Raw genomic sequence first — 24,435 nt, forward strand, 5'->3', positions numbered from 1 at the left:
CCTACATTATGGCCAAGTTTGTTTTCTGGAACGGGAGATTCAATGTATGCAAATCAGTAAGCATATTTCAGCACTCAAATAAAGACAGAAATCCCTTGACCATTTTAATTGATGCTGAAAACATCTTTGACAAAGTTTAACATCCTTTTATGATAAAAGTCTGGAAGAATCTAGGAACAAAGGAATATATTTCAACATAATAAAAGCTATATATGGGGCTGGAGAGATGGTTCAGCTGTTAAGAGCACTGGCTGCTCTTAGTTCCCAGCACTCACATGGTGGCTACCAATCATCCATAACTCCAGTTTCAGGGGATCTAGTGCTTCCTTCTGGCTTGCAGGGGCACTGCATGACACAGGTGAACTTACATGCATGTAGGTAACAACACTCATATACATAAAATGAAAAATTTTAAAAACTATATATGACAGATCTATAGGGGGAAAACTAGAGTATTTCCTCTAAAATCTGGAATGAGACAAGGATGTCCACTCTGTACTCTTATTCAATATAGTGCTCAAAGTCTTAGCTAGGGCAACAGGAAAGATAAATAAAAGGGATATGTTGGAAAGGAAGAAGCCCTTTGAAGATGACATGATCCTATACTTAAAAGGTCCTATTACTCCACAAAAAGCTGTTATATCTGATAAACACTTTCAGAAAAGTAGGAGGACACGAAATCAACATGTTTTTTAAAAAAGAACAAACAAAAGTCAGTTGCTTTCTGATACACCTATGATGAACTCACCAAGAAAGAAATCAGGGAAAAATAAACTCATTTCCAATACCTTAAAAAACAAACAGGGATAATTCTAACCAAGAAGGTTCTTTACAGTGAGAACCAAGACACTGGAGAAATTTAATAATATTCTAGAAGATGGAAAAACCTCCCATGCTCACAGAATTTTTTTATATTTTATTATTTTAAATTATGTGTATGGATGCATTGCCTGCATGTATGTAAGTGGACTCGTGTTATGCAATGCCCATGGAAGTCAGAAGAAGGTATTGGATTCCCCTGGAACTGGAGTTAAGGACAGTTGTTAACCACCATGTGGGTGCTGGGAATTGAACCCAGGTCCTCTGCAAGAGCAATCAAGTGTTCTTAACTGCTTAGCCATCCCTCCAGCCCTAGATAAGCAGAATTAGCATCGTTAAAATGGCTATGTTACCAAAAGCTGTTCAGAGTCAATGCAATTCCCACCAAAATCTCAATGGTATTCTTCACAGAAGGTGAAAAAGCAATCCTAAAATTCGTATGGAAAGAGAAAAGACCTCAAATAAAGTAATCTTAGCAGAAAAAGCAATGCTGGAGTTATCACAGTACTCAATCTTAAACTCTGTAACAAAGTCATAGTAACTAAAATAGCGTGATGTGGTCACAAAACAGTATGTGGCTGGGTGTGGTGGTACATGCCTTCAATCTCAGCACTCAGGAGGCAGAGGCAAGTAGATCTCTGAGTTTAAGGCCAATCTGGTCTACGTAGCAAATTCCAGGCCAGCCAGGGCTGCATAGTGAGACCTAGTCTCAAAACATAAATAGACATATAGTCCTATGGAATAGAATAGAGGACTCAGCAATAAACCCACATAGTTACAAGCCTGTAATTTTTGACAAATGTGTCAAAAACATACAACATATGTATGGTCCTGAGAAAACTGGATCTCCATATGTAGAAAGCTAAAACTACATCTTATTTCTCTCTTGGCACAAAAGCCAATTAAAAATTGATAAAGACCTTAATGTAAGACCTGAAGCTTTGAAGAAGAAAACATAGGGAAAACACTTAAGATATAGGCATAGGAAAGGATTCTCTGAAAAGGACCCCAAGAGCATAAGAAATCCTAAGAATTGGCAAAGTAGAGGATCACAGCAAAGGAAATGGTCACTAAAGAGCCCACAGAATGAGAAAAAAACAAAACAAAACAAAACTTTGCCAACAACACATCAGACAAGGGATTATTATCAAGGATGTATAAAGAAATATAAAAATTAAATACCAAAAAATTTCAGTCAAATAAATGGGCTCAGGAAATGAACTAACCATTCTCCAGAGAAGAAACACAAATGGATAATACTTGAAAAGGTGTTCAAAATTTTTAACCATCAGGGAAATTGAAATTAAAACTGCAGTTCATTCTCATGATATAAACTGAAGTTCCCAGAAAAAGCCTCACCTGTGCTAAACAACCTGTAAAACTGGTTGACTGGTTAGAACTTCTGTGACTGTGGCAAACTGGGATGCTCCAGCTTTGGAACCAAATTATCCTGGACTATCTTTTACCTCCTAAAGAGTCATTTATTACCCACCTCCCTGACTGAGCATTCTTGTTACTTGTATCTTGTAAAATACTTTTTGAAATGTGCAAGCAAACCTTTAGCTTCTACCAACACAGAGGCTAAGAATGTCATCAGATGGTATTTGGAGTAGACTGAATTTGTGTTCCCTAAGCATGCTCCAGAATAAACTATCTCTTATTTCCTTTAAAAATGTGTGTGTGTGTGTGTGTGTGTGTATGTGTGTGTGTGTGTGTGTGTGTGTGTGTGTGTGTGTGTGTGTGTATGAATGCCAATAGAGGCCAGTAGAGGGCATTGGATCCATCTGATATGGATGCTGGGAATCAAACTCTAGACCCTACAAGAGAATCAGGCACTCTTTTGGCGGGGGGCACTCTTTTTTGGGGGAGGCACCCTTAACTGCTGAACCACCTCTCCTTTCAAGGTGAGAGCTTTTGAGGTGAGGTTGATACCTCAGTCAAAATCGATATCATCAAGAAAAAATATATAACAAATGCTAGTGGGGATGTGGAGAAAAAAGATGTCAGTAAAGAGGGACCCTATTTATTGCTAGCAGGAATGTAAGTTTATGCAGTCACTATGGAATTCAGGATGGAGTTTCCTTATAACTATCATATGACCCATATACTACTGCTGAGTATAGACCACAGTAAGTCAACATACAACAGAGATACTTGTGGGGCTGGAGAGATGGCTCAGTTGTTAAAGCACTGGCTGCTCTTGCAGAGGACCTGGGTTTGGTTCCCAGCACTCACATGGTTGCTAATAACCATCTGAAACTCCAGTTCCAGGGAATCCAAAGCCTCTTCTGACCTCCACTGACACTGCAAAACATGGGTGCACTTACATATATGCAGAAAAAATACTCATACATATAAAATAAAAATTAAAAAATAAATAAAAACTTTAAAAAGTTTTTTTATTGACAGGGCCAGGCATGGCAGCACACACCTTCAATCCCAGCACTTGGGAGGCAGAGGCAGGAGGATCTCTGTGAGACTGAGGCTAGCCTGGTTTACATAGTGAGTTCCAGGCCAGCTGGGGCTACAGGGTGACCCTATCTCAAAAGAGCAACAAAAATGTTTTTTATTGACATACACTAATTATACCCAGTAGTGCATTCCACTGTGGTGTTTTCATACATGTATATTCATCTTGAGCGTATTCATCTTTTACTATCCTCTCTTGTTCTTCTCCTCCTCCTACTGATCCCTTTTCTCTTCCCAACTAGTTCCCCTACTACTTTCATGACCTGCCCCCTCTCTGTATGTCTGTGAGGCAATGAGTTTAATTAGGGTTACTTACAGAAGCATCAGTGAGGGGTTATTTAGGAACATGGGCAACTTATCAATGGCTACACTACTGAAGAAAATGCCTCCCCATACTTCAGCAACTATTAACTGCTTATAACTCCTTAGAGGGGGGTGGGATGAAGCTAAATGATTTTAATATATGAAAACAGTTTAAATTCCTAAGTCTTAAAATTCTATTTGCTACCATTGGTTAGAGGAGAAAGTATACTTTATATAAGTGTATTTTTTTGAGTCAGGATCTCATGTAGCCTAGGCTAGCCTGGAGCTTGCTATGTAAAGGGGGCTGGCCTTGACTTCCTGGTCCTCCTGCCTCCTGTTCCCTAATGCTGGGATTACACTAGTGGGATACACACCTCTACCGCCATCTGCATACTACATTCCAAAACCTAGAGAGTTTCATTTCCTTTACCTTCATGGTTTGCTATCACATTTTCTTCTTTTTATTTTCTGTTTTCAATACATGAACATCCCACTAAAAACATTATTCACAATGAGATAGAAGCAACCTAAATGTTCTTGATGAATGAATGGATAGCAATGTGTGGCATATGTAGTATTGGTAGCAGTAGTAAACTTTATGGGCCAAGGTATTCATCTAAATTCAGCCTTAAAAAGGAAGGACATCCTGTCACATGCTTCAGTATGACTAAATATTCAGGACATCATATTAAATGAAAAAAGCCAGTGACAATAAAACAAATATTGCCTGATTCCACTTAGAGGAGATATCTGAAGTAGTCTAATTAATAGGAAAAGAAAATAGAATGGTTGTTATCAGGAACTGAAAGAAGGGAGAAATGGGGCATTGCTGTCCAATAGGTATAATTTCAATTTTGCAAAATAAACACACAACTTTTGTTGTTACAAATATATTGCACAACATAATATGCTTAACATTATGTACTGTATACTTTAAAATGATTATGCTAGCAATTTTTTATAGTTAAAAACCTATGTGTATATATAGTATATATTATATATCATATATGCATGCATAATCAAAGAATCGGTGCCATGAAATTTGAACTTTGTCAAGGATACCAATCTATAATAGTCATGAAGAGAGTAGTACTGGTGGATGGAAATATAGCTCAGTGGTAGAGCTGCTGTTTAGCATGCTCAAGACTATAGGTTTAATTCAGAGAGCAAGAAGAGAGAGAGAAAAAAAGAGACAAAGAGAGAAGCAAGACAATGCTGTGCTTTAAGATGCACCCAGTGATATTTGTGCTTTTAGAGACTGTTTGGAAATATTTATTATGTATATATGTGTGTAAATGTGTTTTATACACACGTGTGTACACCTACCTGTGTATACACAGAGGTCAGAGGTGGAAGTTAGGTGTTCTCTGTCACTCTCTGCCTTATTTCTTTAAGACAGGGTCTCTCCCTGAATTTGGAGCTTACGCTTTTCAGCAAAGCTGACAGCTAGCAAGCCCCAGTGATCTTCTTGTGTCTAACCGCTTCAGGGTTGGATTATAGGCATGCACAAGGCCATGCCTGACTTGCTACATGAGTGCTGGAGTTAAGGACAGCTGTTAGCGGCCATGTAAGTGCTGGGAATTGAACCTGGGTCCTCTGCAAGAAAGACCAGTGCTCTTAACATCTAAACCATCTCTCCAGCCTCTCAGTCTTAAGTCTTATGACGGTTGAGTTCATCATAAAGCCCAGCTCTTACCTAACTTTTATTCACTAGTTTTACCATCCGTTGTTGTTTCCAGCCTGAATTCATTCTTATTCTTATGATGATTGGAAACTGAGGACTCTAATCTTTCCTGCTTTTATTACCAAGCATTCCATTATAAATCCTATCTATGCCACCTTCCCCCTCCACCCCATCCTCTCCTCTCTCTGATCTGTTGTTTGAGGCAACCTCTCAGTATGTACTCCAGGGTGGTCTCAGAATCCTCCTGCCTATGCCCCTGGAGTGCTAGGATCTTCTCAGAGCCTTTAATCATTGGTCCATTTATATGAATATAGATTGATGGATTCTGAATTGATTCAGTGGAGATATTTACTGGCACTGTGTATTTTGATATATTATCTTAGACTTGGACAGAAAAGCTCTTTTCAATATGAGTATGGGTGTGCCAAAGCAAGTCCCAGTAAAAGATCTTTGAGGTTGATTTCTGTGGCCTTCTGATCTCAGAAGCTGAGAACTTTCTTACTTCTTGGTACAAAAAGATGTTCCTGGTCACATGGTCCCTGCTTTGGTCCAGAAACTTGCCATTTCTCTAAGAAGCTCTGCCTTCCCTTACTGGAGAGATATTTAGGAGCCAGAATCTGGGCACTGGATTTGTTCATTCCTACTGGAGGGATAAAATGCTGTTTCCATGGCTTCAAAGTGGGTGGACAAGTGAACACACAAATATAGCAGGAGGTAGCAAGTAAGGATGATTCAAGGATTATGGGAACAAAAGACAAGAGACATCTAATCCAAAGTTCCGTGTTAGATAAAAAGGTGGCAGGGGTTGGGATCTCTGTGAAACAGAAACAGAGAGAGGACTCTGGCAAAGCGAGGATGTAATGGGTTGGCAGGGCTGGGCCTCAACTCTGGTGTGAGGAAGAATCAGCAACCTAATGGCTACAGAGGGGTAGCTTATAAAGGGAAAAGAATGTGGAAAAAGAGAATATTTTTCTGGTTTTGGGGGGCTGCTTAAGGAGGGCGTGCGTGGGGTGAAACATCTATTGTAAAACCTGTTTTCTGCAACTATAGGGTTCCAGGAACCCTGCAGCTAAGGGCTTGGGAAACCTGTTTGTCAGCCTGTGGAGCATGCTCTGGTGATCACAAAACATTGGGTCATTAATTTCTGGAGCTGCTTTTGTCAGCTTGCAGGTGGCTGGGAGTTGGCTGACTTAATTCCTCTTAGGGGCCTTATGGCTTCTGGGTTTGGGGTTGCCTGGACCTGAACCCTATCATTCAGAACTGTGGGGAAGGGGACAGAATATCTTAGACAAAAGCTATTTATGGCAGCAAATGTGAAGGCAAACAAGCAAAAAGCAAAGCTCTTTATCTTGGGCATCCTTTTATTTCTCACGAGAAGATGTCACCCATGTTTAGGGTGAGACTTCTTACATTGCACAACCTGATTAAGAAAATTCACTACAGTTGTGCCTAGTAGCTTAGCTCTTAGTTGATTCCAGGTATAGTCAAGTAGACAACTGATATTATCACACAAGGAAATGGGAATCTGGAGCTCAGAAAAAAGATGTCAGGAGCCTATGAAGGTTTTACTTCATTTCTTTCTGTAGACCAGGCTGTCCTGAAACCCAGTATGTAGCCTAGGCTGGCCTCCAACTCCCAGGGATGCTTCAGCCTCTGGACTTACATAGGTGTGTTTGGCTTTTTTGCCCCCTCCCTCCCCAAAGGCTCAGGTAGTTCAAGCTCACCTCAAACACACTACATAGGTTGACGTTGACCTCCTTATCCTTCTGCCTCCACCTCCCAAGTTCTGGGACATCATCACACCTGGCTTCTTCACATCATTACTTTCAGTGTGTGTGTGTGTGTGTGTGTGTTACGTACACGTGTTTATGAGCATGGAGGCCAGAGGAAAGTGGGTGTCCTGCTCTATCACTCTCCAACTTACTCTCTTGAGACAGGGCCTTCAGTTCTCTTAACTTTCCTCTTCACATGGCTGGGGTTACAGGTATATTCAGCTACACCTGACTTTTTATGTGGGTGCTGGGAATTTGAACTTAGGTCCTCATGTTTGGGTAGTAAATACTCTTACCTGTCAACATGATAGGCCCTATGAGAAATACACAACTTACTGGTAAAAGCTGAATGTTGTCCCTACATATGATGGTTTCAGATAGGGTCTCTCTGTAGTCCCAGCAGGCCTGCAATTTGCTATGTAGACCAGGCTGGCCTTGATATCACAGAGATTCACCTGCTTCTGCCTCCTGAGTGCTGAATGCTGGTATTAAAGTTGTGTGCCACCACACCGGGATCCCCCTTTTTTTGAGATAGGGCGTCAGTCACTATGTTGACCAGGCTGGCCTTGAACTCAGAGATCTACCTGCCTAGTACCAAGTACTAGGATCAAAGGCATGCGCCACTTTACCCAGCCCTATCTAAACATTTTATAGCTTAAAAAGATTTGAGGCTGGGGCTGGAGAGATGGCTCAGCGGTTAAGAGCACTGACTGCTCTTACAGAGGACCCAGGTTTGATTCCCAGCACCCACATGGCGGTTACGAACCATCCTTAACTCCAGTTCCAGGGGAATCTGATGCTCTCTTCTGATCTCCGGGGCATTGCACGACATGGGTGCACTCACATACATGCAGGTAATACACTCATACACATAAAATAAAAATATTAAATAAAATATATTTAATAAAAAAAGATTTGAGGCTGAGATGGTGTTTAGCTAATCCTTAATGCTAGTCATAGTATCATATTCCAATGCAGTAGGGATGTTTATGTAAGTTGAGGCTGTCCTATTGGTTACACTCTGGATTGTCCATACAAAGCCACCAAGACAACACAGTATTATGGCTTTGGAAAGTTCAACTATTCATTTTTTTCAACTAAAGAAAAGGTAAGTGAAATACTTTTGAGCATAAGATACACTTAGGGCCTTGGCCTTTTGTTTCTTTTTCAAAAAATACTTTATTATTTTGTGTGTATGAGTGTATTGTCTGCATGTATGTGAACGCACCCGTGTCGTGCAATGCCGAGGAGGTCAGAAGAGGGCCTCAGATTCCCCTGGAACTGGAGTTAAGGACGGTTTGTAGCCGCCATGTGGGTGCTGGGAATCCAACCCCTGATCCTCTGCAAGAGCAGTCAGTGCTCTTAACGGCTGAGCCATATCTCCAGCCCGCCCTTTTGTTTCTTTAAACATTAATATTTTACTAATAAAATTCTACCCTTTCCCATATTGGGAAGCTTTTAACAGTTACATTGAGGGGCAAATTATTTTACTGACTCTTAACTTTCTGGCTTGTAAAAGGTGGATGAGACCAATCCTTCACTACTTTCATGATGTGGTTAGAGTTACTCTGGGCAGTTCGTGTTCTCTCACTCTGGCTGTCTAATCTAATACCTGACACAGCAGACCATAGCAAATGTTGATGCTTTATAAATAGATGAGTATTTGTTGAAAGGCTGTATAATGTGAGACAAGGTCTGCTGTGTAGTCCAGGCTGGCCTCAAACTCATAGCAATCCTCTTGCCTCGGCTTCCCTAGTGCTGATGTTACAGGTGTGAGCCAGGGGGCAACCCTGATTTAGGCTTTCAAGGAGTCATATTTAAAGTAATGCTTGACCCGATGGGTGCCAAGGGGGCAGCTGGAGGAACTGCAGCTCCTTCCCCAGCAACGCTAATGAAGCACTGCTTGCTATACAAACAGCGCTTCGACTGGTCTGCGGATCCAGTAGCCAGCCTGGATAGTGAGTTCTCAAACTCACTTCTTTTCTGAAACCCCCCGCACTTGCTGTAGAACTTTTATGGCTCTAAAATGGTAACATTTCACCTTGATGGCCCGTGAGCTGCGGCTAGAAACTTTTCCGAGCACAACATAGCCTTGGCTTCCCTACAACCCGCTACAGGGTTAAAGGCCAAGGTTACCCCAGATTCCCAGGTCTCCAGAGGCCTCCTCCTCTAGCCGCCAGCCTTTAGCAGCCACGGAAGTCTGGAAAACCGCCCGCTGTCGCAAGGGGCCTCAGGGTGGCCTGGGGGCAGAGCCACGCAGGCGCCCCGGGCGGCTGCTAGGGAGTCTGGGAACCCAGGCCACGGGCTCTCTCCTCCCGCGAGGGCGGGCGGCTTGGCGGCCGGGGTGGAGCGTGCTCTGGCTCCTCCCCGAGGCGGACCAGCGGAAGGAGGAGGCGGGCCGCGCGGAGGAGTCTCGGCTGGGCCCGCGCTGCGAGAGTGCTGCTCTGCGCCGCGCTTCACAGCGGTCTGCCGTCCCCGCGCCGGGCTGCTCCCCGACCAGGCCTCGCTCTCGGCCTCGGCGTCCACCCTTCCGAAGCGCTCCTGTCGGGTCTCGGCCTCGCGGCCTCCACCGGTCCGGCCCCATGGCTCTGTGCAACGGAGACTCCAAGGTCAGTCTCGGTTTGGGGGTCCCTGCTTCTGCCCGCCGCGGGAGCGAGGCCCGGGCCCCTCCGCGCCCCTTCCCAGCTGCGCCCTGCCGGCCGGGTGAGGGGCGCATAGCTGCCCTGCCGGGCCTTCGGTGTGGCTTCTCGGCATCCCAGGCGCTTTGTTGGCTTTGCCCGCGTGTCGAGGTCCGGGCGGCGGAAGCACCTTCCCGGCGGTGCGGGGTCCTTGTGCTGGCGATTGGGCTTGGGCCTCGGCCCTTCAGGCCTGGCCACCCTGAGGACCCCAAGGCTCGCCGGCGGCCAGGCAGGGTCGGGGCCTCGCGTGCGGCGTTGCGCCGGGCCCGCCTGCAGGCTTCCCGCCTGAGCGCTTCCCGCCCGCAGTTGAGGCCTCTCCGTCCTCGGCGCCCTGGGGCACCCGCAGAGTTGCAGCCTGGGTCCCCCGGTCCCGGGTGCGCTCTGCTCACGGCCCGAGGCCAGGCTCGGTCGCCCGGCCCTCCCACCTCCTGGGAGGGAAGTTGGTGGCCAGGCTCTCCTGCGCTGCTGGTTTGGGGGGGCGGCGGCGCTTTCCCGCCTTTGGGGTTTCCTCTCGGGAGCCTTGGGCTCGGGGGCCGGTGAAGCTGGCTAACTGCTGAGCCCAGACGCGAGCGCACAGAGCCGTTGCTGCTCCTCGCCCCCGACTCCCGGCCTCCCTACACTGCTTCCCCCTCCCCGCCTCCCCGCCTCGGAGTTGCGCACCTTCGCCTGCCTCCGCATCGGAGCCCTCTTGGGCCTTTCCCACCGCCACGGTGACTTTTGTCAGCGGAATGCTGTTGTCTTGAAATGCGTTTCACTTCACTCTCCGCTGTCTAAGGTCTGGCTTTAGGAACTTGTTACATTTCCCTTCGGGTGTGTTAAATCGCAAACTTTGGACTGTAGCGCGCACAGTCTTACAGCTTAAGGGTCTACTCTGTGAATGTCTAATACTTAGGAGTCCTTCAACACTGTGCATGCGTTAGCAGCTGTACTTTTAAGCCTAGACACCTGTGCTCAGAACAATAAACCAGATATTTCTTTTCTCTATGTTAATTGATTTGCAAAGCATTTGTCTTTAATTTTGAACCTTAAAACTCATTGGAAGAATTCATCTTTATGAGCTGAGATATTAGGACTCAAGCCTACTTTTACAAGCTTTGAAAAATATGTAGTGCAATTGAGAAGAGCGTTTTCAGAAAATTAAGTCACATTAGAAAGTTGTTTTCAAATTATCTCAACAGTATAAAGATAAAATTTTTCCAACTTTTTTAAAAAATGAGAATTTTAATCATTGTGACATTTGAGCATAAGGCGAAATAACTAAATTTTATTTCAGGGTTATATATGTATATATATATATTTGTTTGTTTGAGACCAGGGTCTCATTATAGCTTAGACTTGCTTGGAACTTACAGCAATCCTGCTTCACTGTTGGGATTACAGATGTGAGCCACAACACCCAGCTTACCTTTGTGATTTTTTAAATATACTTGCTACAGACAGAAGGAATGGTATTGTAATATGTTCTTAGGCTTCTGCTTTTTAAAAATTATTACATGTAGATGGAGGCTACAAACCACCCTTAACTTCAGTTCCAGGGGAATCCAACACCCTCTTCTGACCTCCGCGGCATTGCACAACACGGGCGCACTCACATACATGCAGGCAATACACTCATACACATAAAATAAAAATAATATAAAAAAAGTGAAAAATCTGGAGTTAGAGATGTGGCTTAGTGATAGAGCACTTTTCTAGCATTGGTGAGCTCTGGGTTTGTTTCCCAGCTGTCCTTCTCAAAAATCCTAAAACATCCACATGGGATTCCAGAACAACAGATGTAAACTAGGACAGCCCTGGACAGAGTGGGCAGCCACTCAGCCTCCCATCCACTATGGAGTGTTGAAGGGCCCAGGATGTTGTGCAAGTTTTCCACAGCTGTTGTGTGTATTTACGATTGCCATGGCCACATCATTGCCAGAAGACATATCATAGCACTCCTCCCCATCTTCCAGCTCTTGCATTCTATACTCCTTCCCTGAGCCTTGGAAGATGATACAGATGGCCCATTTAACGCTGAGCACTCAACAGTCACTTATTGTTAGTACTTTGATCAATTATGAGTGTCTGCACTAACCACTGCTCACTGTAAAAAGAAACGTGACCAAGGTTGAGAGCAACATTAATATTTATGTATAAGCATAAGTATTTAGGAAGCAGCTTGACAACATGTCCAAATGTCCATCTGGCAAAACAACAGTAGTAGGTTCCACAGCTAGCTGATCAAGACCATTGATGATCCCCATCCCATACCACCCTTCCCCCAACAGGGAAGGAGCAGGGAGTCCAGTTTGATTTTCCCCCATGTCCTGTAATCCTGTATCCAAAGCTGGCAAAACAACAGTAGTAGGTTCCACAGCTGATCAAGACCATTGATGATCCCCATCCCATACCACCCTTCCCCCAACAGGGAAGGAGCAGGGAGTCCAGTTTGATTTTCCCCCATGTCCTGTAATCCTGTATCCAAAGTGTGCTGTCTTCAGCACTAGGGTCTTTCCATCTGTGACAGTTCTAATTGTCACCTTGACACAACCTAGAATGACCCGAGAGTCTCAGTGAGGGGTATCTAGATGAGGTTGACCTGTAGGGGATTGTCTTGCCTTGATTGATGTGGCAAGATCCAGCCTAGGGTGACATTGTTCCTGGATGTTGATCCCTGAACTGGTAGCTGAGTACTAGCATGCATGCGTTCAGTTCTCTCTGCGCTTGACTGGATGTGATATGACTAGCTGTATTGTTTTTGTCACCTTGACTTTCTTGCTATGATGAACTGTAATGTAGAATCAGGAGCTAAAACAAACCTTTTATCCCCTAAGTTACTTAACATTTTTAAATTTTATTTTTATGTGTTTTGTTTGGGTGAATGTAACTGCAATGCCCTTGGAGGTTAGAAGAGGGCATCAGATCCCCTAGAACTGGAGTTGGTTGGTTGTAACTCCGTGTGGGTGCCATGTGGATGCTGGGAACCAAACCCAAGTCCTCTGCAAGAGTAGCCAGTGTTCTTAACCACTGAGCCATCTCTCCTGCCCCCTAAGTTGCTTTTTTTAGGGTATTTTATCATGGCAACAGAGATGAACTAAAACGCCATCTAGTTTTGATGGGTAACCAAGAACAGTGCAATAGCTTATGTTATTTTAGGAGCTTCTGGGGCCTCCCTGGCAAACAACTCACAGGGAGGTACCTGGTACCAGGCCTTCGAATTTTTGTTTAAAAACCTGTTACTTCTGGAGTAATATCATCCACTTAGGTTACCTCCATTCAAATTATTGATTACATTTTTTTTGTTAGCTTCTAAAGTACTAGTTTTCTTTTTTCTCTTTTTTTTTTTTCTTGTTTGAGACACGGTCTTCCTGTAGCCCCAGCTGGCCTAGAACTGGCTATGTAGACCAGCCTGGCCTTGAACTCACAAAGATGCCCCTGCCCCTGCTTCCCTAGTCCCGGGATTAAAGGTGTGTGCCACCACGCCTGGTATAAAGTATTAGTTTTCTATATGGTTTATTAATTCATTTAGTTCTGGTTAAGCTTCTTCCCTCGTCTATTCCCCTTTAAATTCTTCCACATTAGTATTTTCCAAAACTTTATCCATTTTTTTGTTAGTTTTTCCTGCTCATCACTGGAAAAGCAAGTCTTTTTATCTTTCAAAACTAATGGAGCACCATGGGAATTAAGCCAACTTTTACCTGAGTTGCATTAGGAACTTAAATCTAGGATTTCAAATTTTCTCCCAAATGAGTGTGGGTGGGTCTGGGTGAGGCCTGAGGTCAATGTTAAGTGTCTTTTGTTCTCTACCTTATTTTTTGAGACAGTTTCTCTCCCTGATCCAGGAGTTCACTGTTCTACTAGGCTGGTTTTGGGCCAGAAAGCCCCACAGCTGGATCCTCCTATTTCTGTCTCCTGAGGATGTGCCACCACACCTGGCTGTTCTGTGGGTACTGGAGATCAAACTCACTTTCTCATACTTGTGTTGGAAGCAGGACTTCAGATTTCCAAAGCCTTGCCTTGGACAGATGTTAGAACAGTCTCTCTAAGTTGGGATTTTTGTTTTGGTTTTTTTATTTTGTTTTAAATTTTCTTTAATTTTCATTATTATTATTATTTTGTCTTTTTGAGACAGGGTCTCCCTGCAGCCTCAGCTGTCCTGGAACTCACTATGGAGACCACACTGGCGTCGAACTCATAGAGATCCGCCTGCCTCTGCCTCCCGAGCGTTGGGACTAAAGGCATGCGCCACCATGCCTGGCCTTATTTTTTTTAACAGAGGGAGTATCACTATGTATCCAGGACTGCCTTTGAATTTGTGATCTTGCTTTAGTCCCTTCTGTATTGGGATTAAAGGCATGTGCTACCATACCCCATTCTTGGACAAGGTGTATTGCTTGTCTGATAGTTATTGCTCTGTAGTAGGCATTAAAGTCTAACATCAGTGAATATTTAATAGGCAAACCACTAAAGTATTTCTTTACATTGTTTTTTAGTCTTTATAATATGCTGCTACTTATACTCCTAATAGCATCTTAAATCCTTTTTAGAATTTCTGTGTGTGTGTGAGAATGCTTGTGCCACGTCGTCATGGAGGTCAGGACAGCTTGAGGGAATGAGTTCTCTCCTTTCATCATGTGGGTCCTGGGGCTCATGTTAGGCTTAGTGGCAAATGCGTTTACCTGCTGAGCCATCTTGATGTCCCAATAGCATCCGTTTGAATTTATTTTTCACTGGTACATAAAAACATTGTATGTAACAGTGGGGTGCCACATGATATTTCTGTTCATGGTGTAATGCATACCATCAACTTAAAGTGATCTATCCTGTAAACACTCATTATTTCTTTATGATAAAAACATTAAAAAATCCCATTAGCTTTTGAAATCTACAGCAAACTGTTATTAGCTGTAGTCACCCTACCATGCAGTAGCAGACCAGGACTTAGTCGTAGCTGTAATTAAGTATCCATTATTGACGTTATAACAACTCTGCTTTAAGGAAACAAGAAAATAGTTTATTTTGAGGCAAATACGAGTGACGATGGCTAGGAACACTGATTCGTTACTTTGAATGACTTGTTTCCACCATGGAAATGGGTACATGAATTTTTTTGTTTGAGACAGGGTTTAGTGTCGCTCAGGCTGACCTCAGCTTCAACTATGTAGCACTGAAAATGGCCTTGAGTTTCTGACCCTTCTGACTCTACTTCCCAAGTGCTGGAATTACAGGCAGGCAAAATCATACCTGGTATTCCTAGTACCGGGGATCACACTGAACCCAGGACTTTGTGCATGCTACATCCCCTTGAAATTCTGTAGTCAAAGAAATGAATGTCATAAATTAATAAATGTGTGTACAAAATACATAGGTGCTGTCATCAGGTAGGAGGGCTGCAGTGAAGTGGGAAAATCTATAGACTTACATGTTGCCTTTGTGGTTTGTGGCCTTGTATCCCTCAGATTCCACAGAGCTGGAGTTAACAGGTGGTTGTGAACCACCTGATGTGCTGCTGGGAACGGAACTCAGGGCCTCAGGAAAAGCAGCAAGTGCTTTAGCCAAAGAGCACAGCTGTCCCTCCAGTCTCTAGGATCTTTAATGTAGATGCACCTTCTTTGAAGAATTTAAATGCATACCACTGATCAGTCTTTCCTCCTCTGTCTCTTTTTCCTGCCTCTGGTAACCACCATTCTACTGGTAATGTCTATGAGAGCAGCTTGTTTTTTAGATTGCACAGGTGAGTGAGACCATATGGGCTTATCTTTCTTTGTTTTGCTTCTTTCATATAATGATACCCAGTTTCCATCGATGTTTCACAAATGACAGATTTTTAACGGTGGAGTAGTATTCCATTATGTAAATGCACATTTTTTAATGCATTCATCAAATATTTTAAATTGTTTCCAATTCTTTGCTTTTGTGAGTAGTGCTACAAGAAACATGGTGCAAATGTTTCTTTGACTCACTGATTTTTTTTTGCCCCCTTTTGAGACAGGGTCTTCCTGTAACCCCAGCTGGCCTGGAACTCAGTGGAGAGCAGGCTGGCCTCAGTCTCAGAGATCCACCTGCCTGTGCCTCCTGCATGCGGGGATTCAAGGCATGAACCACACTCGGCTTTGACTCACTGGTTTCATTTCCCTTCGATTTTTGGTGAGATGGTTAATGAACATGATAGCTTTGTTTTGAATTTCAGGGGACCTCCATACTGTCTTTCATGATGGCTGCAGCAAATAATTTATATTACTACGGAGAGTGTAAAGGGACTCTTCTTCTGTACATCCATCTTTACCCACACTTGTTCTCTTTTTTCTCTTTTTGACAATGACAATTCTCACTCTTTTTTTTTGAGTCTGGTTTCTCACTGTGTAGCCCAAGCTGGTCTAGAACTCACTGTATAGCCAAGGCTGATGTTGAACTTGTGGCAATCCCCCAGCCTTAGCCTCCTGGGTGTTGGGATTACCGGCATGGCTCATCACAACTGGCATACAGTAGTCACTGTGGTGGAGTAGGGTGATATTTCCTTGTGGTTTGAATTTGGGTTTCTTTGATTAGTGCTGTTGAATTTTTTTTTTTTTTTAATGTATTTGTAGCCATTGATTTTTTTTTTTTTAAAGAAATACCTATTTAGACCTGTTACCTAGTTTTTCATTTTTCATTTAAAGTTTTTTTTGCTATTAAGCTTTGTTTTATTATTATTTGTGTGTGTGTTGGGGGTGGGTACCATGGCATGTGTGTGGAGGTCGCAGGATAACTTGATGGAGTTGATTCTCTCCTACTACCTTTACATGCATTCTCAGGATGGAACACAGGTTTGTGTTGGGCTTGTGTGATAAGAGCCTTTCAACCTACTCAGCCATCCTGCTGGCCCTAGAGTTCTTCTGTTTTGTGGATATCAGCCCATTGTTGAATGATTACAGGGATTTCTGTTTTTTCCAGGGTCATCACTCTTGTTTCCTTTGCTGGGCAGGAGCTTTTTAGTTTGATGTGATACCATTTGTCTATTTGGGCTTTTATTTTCTGTGCTTTTAAAAGGTTCTAGGCTGAAAATATCCCTGCTGATTCCAATATCCTGAAGCATTTCCCAGTTTCTTCCAGTAGTTTCAGGTCTTAATCCATTTTGAGTTGATGGGAGGAGTCCAGTTTCATTCATTGCATGTAGATACCCAATTTTGCAAAGTGTGTACTTAGCGTGTGTGTGTAAAATCAGCTGTGTCTGGGTGCATGGCTTACCTCTGGGATCCTTAATGTGGTTCTATGGTCTGTGTGTTTGATTTTATGCCCATACATAATAATAGACAATGAGGGTTTTTTTCCAGTCCATATATAGTCTTTTTTTCAAATCTTTCAGTGTTGGGAATTGAGCTTAATATGCTAGCTTTTCATTTTTTGTTTCTGCTTCAGTTTCTTTTATTGATGTAATATGCATTGTGGCCACTTTCACTTTTTTTGGTGGGGGGGGGCATCTCGTAACTCAGGCTGGCCGTGAATTCCTCCTGCCTTTTCTTCTTGAGTGCTGGGATTACAAATGTGTGGCCCTAACCTTAACTCAGCTGAATTTTCACTTCCCTACTTAAAAACAAAACAAAACAAAACAAAAAAACTGTAGAAAATAGGATTTAAAAAAAATTTTTTAATCATTTTTATTTTATGTGTATGAGTGTATTGCCTGCATGTATGTGAGTGCACCCGTGTCATGCAGTGCCGCAGAGGTCAGAAGAGGGCTTCAGATTCCCCTGGAACTGGAGTTAAGGATGGTTTGTAGCCGCCATGTGGGTGGCTGGGAATTGAACTCGGGACCTCTGCAAGTTAAGTCAGTGCTCTTAACTGCTGAGCCATCTCTCCAGCCCGTGAATAGGAGTTTTTAGGTTTGCTTTAATTTGCTATTGGGTTATAGCAATGCTTCTGATTTTAGCACCCGTGACACCACTTGGCATAGTGCTCAGCAAATGTGCGTGCGTGCATGTGTGTTTTCTCTGGTGCCAGGCTGAATACAGGGCTTCTCATATACCAAACAGACACTCTACCGCTCACCTCCTTCTCCTCGTTCTCCTCTTCCAACCCCTTTTCTTACTCTTCCTTCCAATCCAAGGTCTTGCACATGCTAGGCAGTGCTCTTATCACTGAAGTAACGAACCTAGATTTATGATTTTTGTAAAAAGCTAGCTCTTAGATTTGGCCATGTTAATATCTAATGCCCTTGAAGGCTGAGGAGAACTGTTTGTTGCTCAATGTGCAGTGCCTTTTGCTTTGTGGAGAGAAGTCTTTAAATTTTTTTTTAAAAAACAACAACAAACTTTTATTAAGATAAAATGCACACACTAACCTGTGCAGATCTTTATATATAGTTTGAATTGTGACATATCTGTATCTGTGTTTTTACCACCCAGTCAGTATATAAAATGTTTCCATCACTTCCTCATCTTGACTGCCTCTTCACTCCTTGGGCAGCAACAGCTGTTTTACTTTATTTTATTTATTTTATTTTATTTATTTATTTTTTTTGTCTTTTTGAGACAGAAGCTAAAGGGCTGAAGAGATGGCTCTCAGTGGTTAAGAGCACTTCTTGTTCTTGCAGAAGACCCAGGTTCAATTTCTAGAACCCACATGGTGGCTAACAACAGTCCATAACTCCAGTTCCAGGGGATCCAGAGCCCTCTTCTGACTCCACAAGCATTTCATGTTATGGGTGTGCTTACATACATGCAAACAATGAATTCATATCATACACATAAAATAATAAAATATTTTTAAAAAGGTAAAAGCTAAAATTGTGCAGAAAAATTTAACAGTGAAAAAGCTATCTTGTTTTTTGTTAAAACATTAAAAACTTTTCATTTCCATGTCTTGATAGCTAATAACATTTTATCCCTTGCACATTTGATGCCATGAATTATCTCCAAAGGTTCCTTTAAATCTGTGACGTTTCTCTGAATCACTTCCTCTAGGGCATCATTACCCTTTTTCACCACTACCACTGTCCTTAAAATGGATGAGTTGAGTTTCTCTGGCTGTGCGAAAGCTCTTAACCTGGTGGTGTCAGCGTGACTGCTCAGCTCTTTCTTTTGTAACTGTATTTACACAGGACCCAAGTTCCACCCCCAGTACCATAGCTTTGGACATCCTTACTGCGCTTTTCATCTCCGTTGGTTGGTCCTTCTCTTGAGATTTTCCATGTTCGTAAAAATGGCCTGTGCGTTTATCACTGAGACCCAAAGTTATAGACTATACAGTGACAAATCAGCAGCAGACTTGGAAAGAAAGGGTGTGATTGGTCATGAGCAGGGAATCATGAGCCTTATCTGTTATGCAGTGATTTTCAACTAAAGACCTGACAGTGAAGTTTGTATTTCATGTAATTACAGTTACTATCTAATATTTAATTGATAACTGCAATTAGCCATGCTGTTGGGGAAATAGTGTTAATCCCTGCTGTGAATCACAGTAATGAAAATTTGTGTGTATCAGAACCATACACAGCAAAACTACCTGTGATGTCTAAAAAATGTTTTATTTGCATTTGGCAAAAATTTTGAAGTAGCTAATGGAACTGAGTGAGAAACTCGTACAGTATTCTGTAGTGCCCGTTAAGCCATTCTCTGTTTTGGGCTGGAGAGATGGATCAGTGAGTAAAGCACTTTCTGTGAAAGCAGGAGGACCTGAGTTACATCCCTGTGCCATGCAGAGCCAGGCCCCTGGTATGTATCTGTAACTCCAGTGTACCTACAGCAGGATGAAGAATGAGGCTGGAGAGTCCCCAGAAGCCTATGGGCCAGTAAACGTGGTGTTTGCAGAGGCAAATAACCAAGAGAACCTGCCTCAAATAAGGTAGAAGATGAGGAGTGATTACCTGAGGTTCTCTGTCCCCCCCACACACTGGTGGACTCATGAATGTGGACATGAATCTTCTGTGCCTGGCAGAAAACCTGAGTTCAGTTCCCCAGCACCAAATAAACAAGGTATGGTGGCACATGGCCGTTATGCCAGCACTTGGGAGCTGGGGGCAGGAGGATCAGAATTTTAAGGTCATTCCCAGCTACATTGGGGTTCCAGGCCAGCCTAGGATAATACTTTCTTTTTTTTAAGAATAAAGATTAAGATCTTGGAGAAATTTTTAATCCGTGTGTGTGTGCGTGTGTACACATTCCTGTGTGTATTCACCCTTCTTTAGTCCACCCCAGACTAAGGTTAAAACTTGAGAGTAGAGTTGTGGCTCATTTCTGTCATTGTGTTTTTCTACTTTGTTGAGCAACCAATGACTGAAATCTTTGTGGACTGATTGTTTCTGGCCTCTAGTTGGGGGCCCTCACAAATTCTCTTGTAAATGGCTTGGATGGTTATTTGTTTATTGTTGTGACAGAGGGATAATGGTGCTGTAGATGAAGCGGTGTGCTTTTTTTTTTTTTTGCAGATAAATGAAGAGGGACAAGTGGGGAGGTTTGTATAGTGCAAAAGGACTGGTCTAAGCTGCTGCTTAAAGTGCAGATTTTACAGCTAATGCAGTCAGCACAATATATTTATCATCCAGCTTCAGTTGATTTTGTTACATGGGAAATCTTGTGTCTGTACTTACCATACCCACTTTTACATTATTTTCAAGTTGATTCCAGTAAAGATTTCAAGACATTTGTTCTAGTTTCTTTCTGTTGCTGTGATTTAAGAAAAGTACAGTTTGAAGTTTCCTCTTCCCAAGTGACTCCAGGTGTGTCACACTGACAGTAACAACAAATCAGCCCAACATTGTTAGAATATTTACGTTTTGTTAGATTGCTTTCTAGAAAAGTGTTATCAATTTATGTTTGACAGGGATAACATTTTGAAAAACCCTTTAAAAAATCTTAATGTAATAGGTCAGATGCATTTATTCCAATTTTTTGTGGTAATAGAAAAAAAAAATTTAGTACAGTTAATTTGACCATACTTATCTTCTAGCAGCAAACTTTTAATCTTCTCATTAGTACATTCCTCAGAGGAGTGCTGTGCCTGTTAGGGTGATCATGTGACTTTCTGTCCAAACTAGGCACAAGTAACACAAATGCTGCTCTAGTGGGTGGAAATCATAGCTGTTGGCAGAGGGAGACTGTTTCCTCTTCCACGCCTGACAGTACACATAAAGCACATTACCAGAAAGTGACAGTAAATGGCAGCTTTTTTTTCACATGTTCATGTTTTCCAGGTGTGGTTGTATATTTCAGTCTTCATCTATAAAGGATTGTTTCCAATCTGTAATGTAGAAATGCATCCTAAGTTAACAGCTTGCATTTTCTGTGTGTTTTTGGAGCTGACAATGACTCCCTATCATCATTATTATGATTGTTATTATATTATATTTTAAAGATGTATACATGTATGAAGGTGTAAGGGTGCCCTCAAAGGCTAGAAGAGGGTTTTGGATCCCCTGGAGCTGGAGTTACTGGCAGTTGTGAGCCACTTGACTTGGGTGCTAGAACTAGATCCTCTGTAAGAGCAGTGCACACACTCAACTACTGAGTCATCTCTCCAGCCCCGACTCTGTATTTTTAAAATAGCACATTTAATGATTTACTTATGTATTATTTATTGTGTGTGTGTGTACATGTGTATACCACAAATAGAGGTCGGAAAACAACTTGTGAAGAGAGTTGGTTCTCCTTCCATCCTGTGGGCTCCACAGATTGAGCTCAGGTCCTCAGGGTTGTTGGAAAGTGCCTTTCCCTGCTCAGCCATGTGGTGGGTGGGCCCCAAGTAGTATAATTTATAAATGAGAGTTTATGTTTGTTTACTTGTAGCTGGAGAATGCTGGAGATCTTAAGGATGGCCGTCAGCACTACGAAGGCGCTGTTGTCATTTTGGATGCTGGAGCTCAGTATGGGAAAGTCATAGACCGAAGAGTTCGGGAACTTTTTGTGCAGTCTGAAATCTTCCCCCTGGAAACACCAGCATTTGCCATAAAGGAACAAGGATTTCGGTGATTTTTCACTATGTTTTTATGAGATTGAGTCTAGATTTTGGAATTTCTTTTTTTTTTTTTTTAACAGTGACAAAAGTGAAGATTTATTTACCATAGCCCTCAATTGATATAACACCTAAAATGATTACATTCAAAAATGTATCCTACCTTCTAGTGAAATTACTCTAATTCATTCAAGAAAAATAGTCCGTGTCTTCACAGCAAATCAAGTGTTATGAGACAGAATCACAGTTTTTTTTCTAAATTATTTATTATTTTTCTTATTTTATGTGTGTGAGTGTATTGTTGCCTCCATATATGTCAGTGCATCCATGTCATGCAGTGCCCATGGAGGTCAGAGGAGCATGCCAAATTTCCCTGAAACTGGAGTTAATGGACGGTTGTTAGCTGCCATGTGGGAATCAAACACAGGCCCTCTGCAAAAGCAGCCAGAGAGAGCTCTTAACCAAGGAGCCATTTCTCCAACCCTAGAATCACAGTTTTGAAACAAGAACCCCAGAATGTAGTCATTAACAGTGCCATTTATATCTGGCTCTCAGAACTCAGATTACCACATTAAACCCTTTTCAATATCTCAGCAGTTGACATGAGTAGTCATTTTCTCTCCCACAATAATGTCAGCCATAGGCATGGGCTCACCTCTGTAAATCTATCCACTGAATAGTTGCCTATTTAAGTGCCAAGGACATTGTAAAATCTTAGTTTATAGGAGAAGCAATGGGTCCTCACCAGGGTCAGCTTCTATAGAAGAAATACTATGTATAAATTGGCTCAAGAATGGTCAAGCTATTTTCCACGTTATTTGGGTTAAAGAGTTTTTCTCTTCAGCTTTTCTAAAACCCAGATTACAAGCAGAAACACCTTAAGGTCGTACTAAGAATCAGTGTACTATAATAGCTTTCCTTTATAACAGGAAGGGCTCAATTTGGGCCCTTATGGGCGGGCGGGTTTCGCGGAACGCCAGCTGCTGGCTGGCGCCTGTCTCTCCCGAGCCGCTGGGGCGGGTCCCGTGTGCCGCGTTGCTGGGGTGTGCGTGTGTCGCGCACCGCGTTGCTGAGGCTCTCCACGACTACTGGATGCTGGCGACTCTACTGATCGCTGTGTCTCCAGGCGGGTTCCGTTCCAATCTACCAGGCACTTCCTCTGGGTTTGAGATCTGTCAGCTGCCGGGTTACGAGGGGAGGTGCAGGAACTGCGAAAGCAGGGTCTTCGTGAGTCGTTGTTTACAAAAGGACAGCCCCCTCTGGAGAGATGCAGGATTCAATGATACAGCTTCAGACACAGCTTCTGATGCAACTCCGATTTATTAAGGGGAAACCAGGATATTTATACTGTGGGGGCAGTGGCAAAAGCCTTAGTGGATAGGTGCTTTTAGGATGCCCCATTTACATGTGGTGGTGGGCTTCCACCAGGCTGCCAGACATTTCCTGATTATCACACAGGAAAACCTGGCAGTTCCTATGCCAGAGGCCATGTATCTGTGGCGGCTACTTCAAAGATGAGTCAGGAAGAGAGTAGGGGGGCGCCCTGCTGAGAAGAGGAGTCCTCCCATTCGCGCCGAGCCAACATGCGGCTATCCGAACATGGAAAGACTACAACCCAAAACAGCAGGAGTCCCTAACAGGCCCTAAAGCAGAGGAGGTAAAAATGAGGAGAAGATACTGAAAACTTTTAGTCTAGAAGAGAATTACATTTTTTGTATGCATCAGATTTATGATTATAGTATATTTTGGGGAAAAAACTATATGTTTAATTTTTTTTAAGTGTACTTTTTAAAAAAAATTATTAACTACATGATTAGAGGAAGCATTTCATTACAGCTTTAACATATTCAGTAACCACTCCAGAGCAAGAGTACACTGCTTTCACAAGTGGCTGTAAGTTTCTTGGTTCGCAGTTGAATTAATACAGTTATACAATATTGAACTCAGTATAAGCCCTGTAAGACATAAAATTGAATGAGTTTTTAACCTTTAAAAAAGATCTCCACTTCATTTTAGAATATATTGTTCCTTGCAGAAAGACTCATTGTTTTTGCTACTAACACTGAGATGTTGGTGCATGCATCTCTAATCTGTATGTATCTGATTATTACTAGTCATAATCAGTTGCACTTGGATCCTTGGCACCTGTGTATGTCTATAAAGTCATCGGGTAAATTTCAATGGTAATGTTTATCACCTCTACTAATGAACATGATGTAAATTTCCATGCTTCCTCCTCAAATATACATTTTTAAAATTTGTTGATTTTCCCAACCTATCTTATTCAACTATACACCCACTTCCCAGATGGCAGCCTTCCATAGCCTCCCTCCCTCTGACAAGAGCCCTTATACTCTGTTATCCCTGCTACTGTCTGTTGTGTTGTTGGAACTGTGGCACCCCCAGCCATTCCCCACTACTTGTCTGTCTGGTGAATATAGTCATCCTATTTAGAGGTCCTCTTTTTAGGAAGGTCAGCTGTTCCTCATCCAGCAGCAATTGGTTTTCAGTATTCCTTTAGATAAGATTGGGGTGTGCTGTTCATTTACCCAGTTTTATGCTGGGTTACTATCTCTCATGTGCCACATTCCAAATGAAGATCACCAGCACCACTTAATTGAAAATAGCAAGGTAAAATTTTATTTCGGCCAACTGGACTGTCTATGTCAGGGATGGAAGCAGCCTCGAGCATCAGCCAGCCAGAGTTTTTATAGGATGTTCAAACAGAACATCAGTGGGCCCAATCATCATGGTTCAAACTCAAGCACATATTTGCATAGGTCAGTAAAAGTTTAAAACTATT

General features: G+C 42.6%; 1 protein-coding gene across 1 annotated transcript in view; it reads left to right on the plus strand.

The window, feature by feature from the left end:
* The first annotated feature begins 9,423 nt into the window (after positions 1–9,423).
* The window catches only part of Gmps (guanine monophosphate synthase), an 81,396-nt gene continuing 66,384 nt past the window's right edge, over positions 9,424–24,435 (plus strand). Inside the window, exons 1-2 of the mRNA XM_008840639.3 lie at positions 9,424–9,656; positions 21,467–21,645. Of these exons, the coding sequence (XP_008838861.1) occupies positions 9,630–9,656; positions 21,467–21,645 (206 nt within the window). The 5' untranslated portion in view covers positions 9,424–9,629. The remainder of the gene's footprint in view (positions 9,657–21,466; positions 21,646–24,435) is intronic.

Source organism: Nannospalax galili, unplaced genomic scaffold (assembly GCF_000622305.1).
Source record: "Nannospalax galili isolate Female #2095 unplaced genomic scaffold, S.galili_v1.0 scaffold59, whole genome shotgun sequence".
Classification (NCBI taxonomy): domain Eukaryota; kingdom Metazoa; phylum Chordata; class Mammalia; order Rodentia; family Spalacidae; genus Nannospalax; species Nannospalax galili.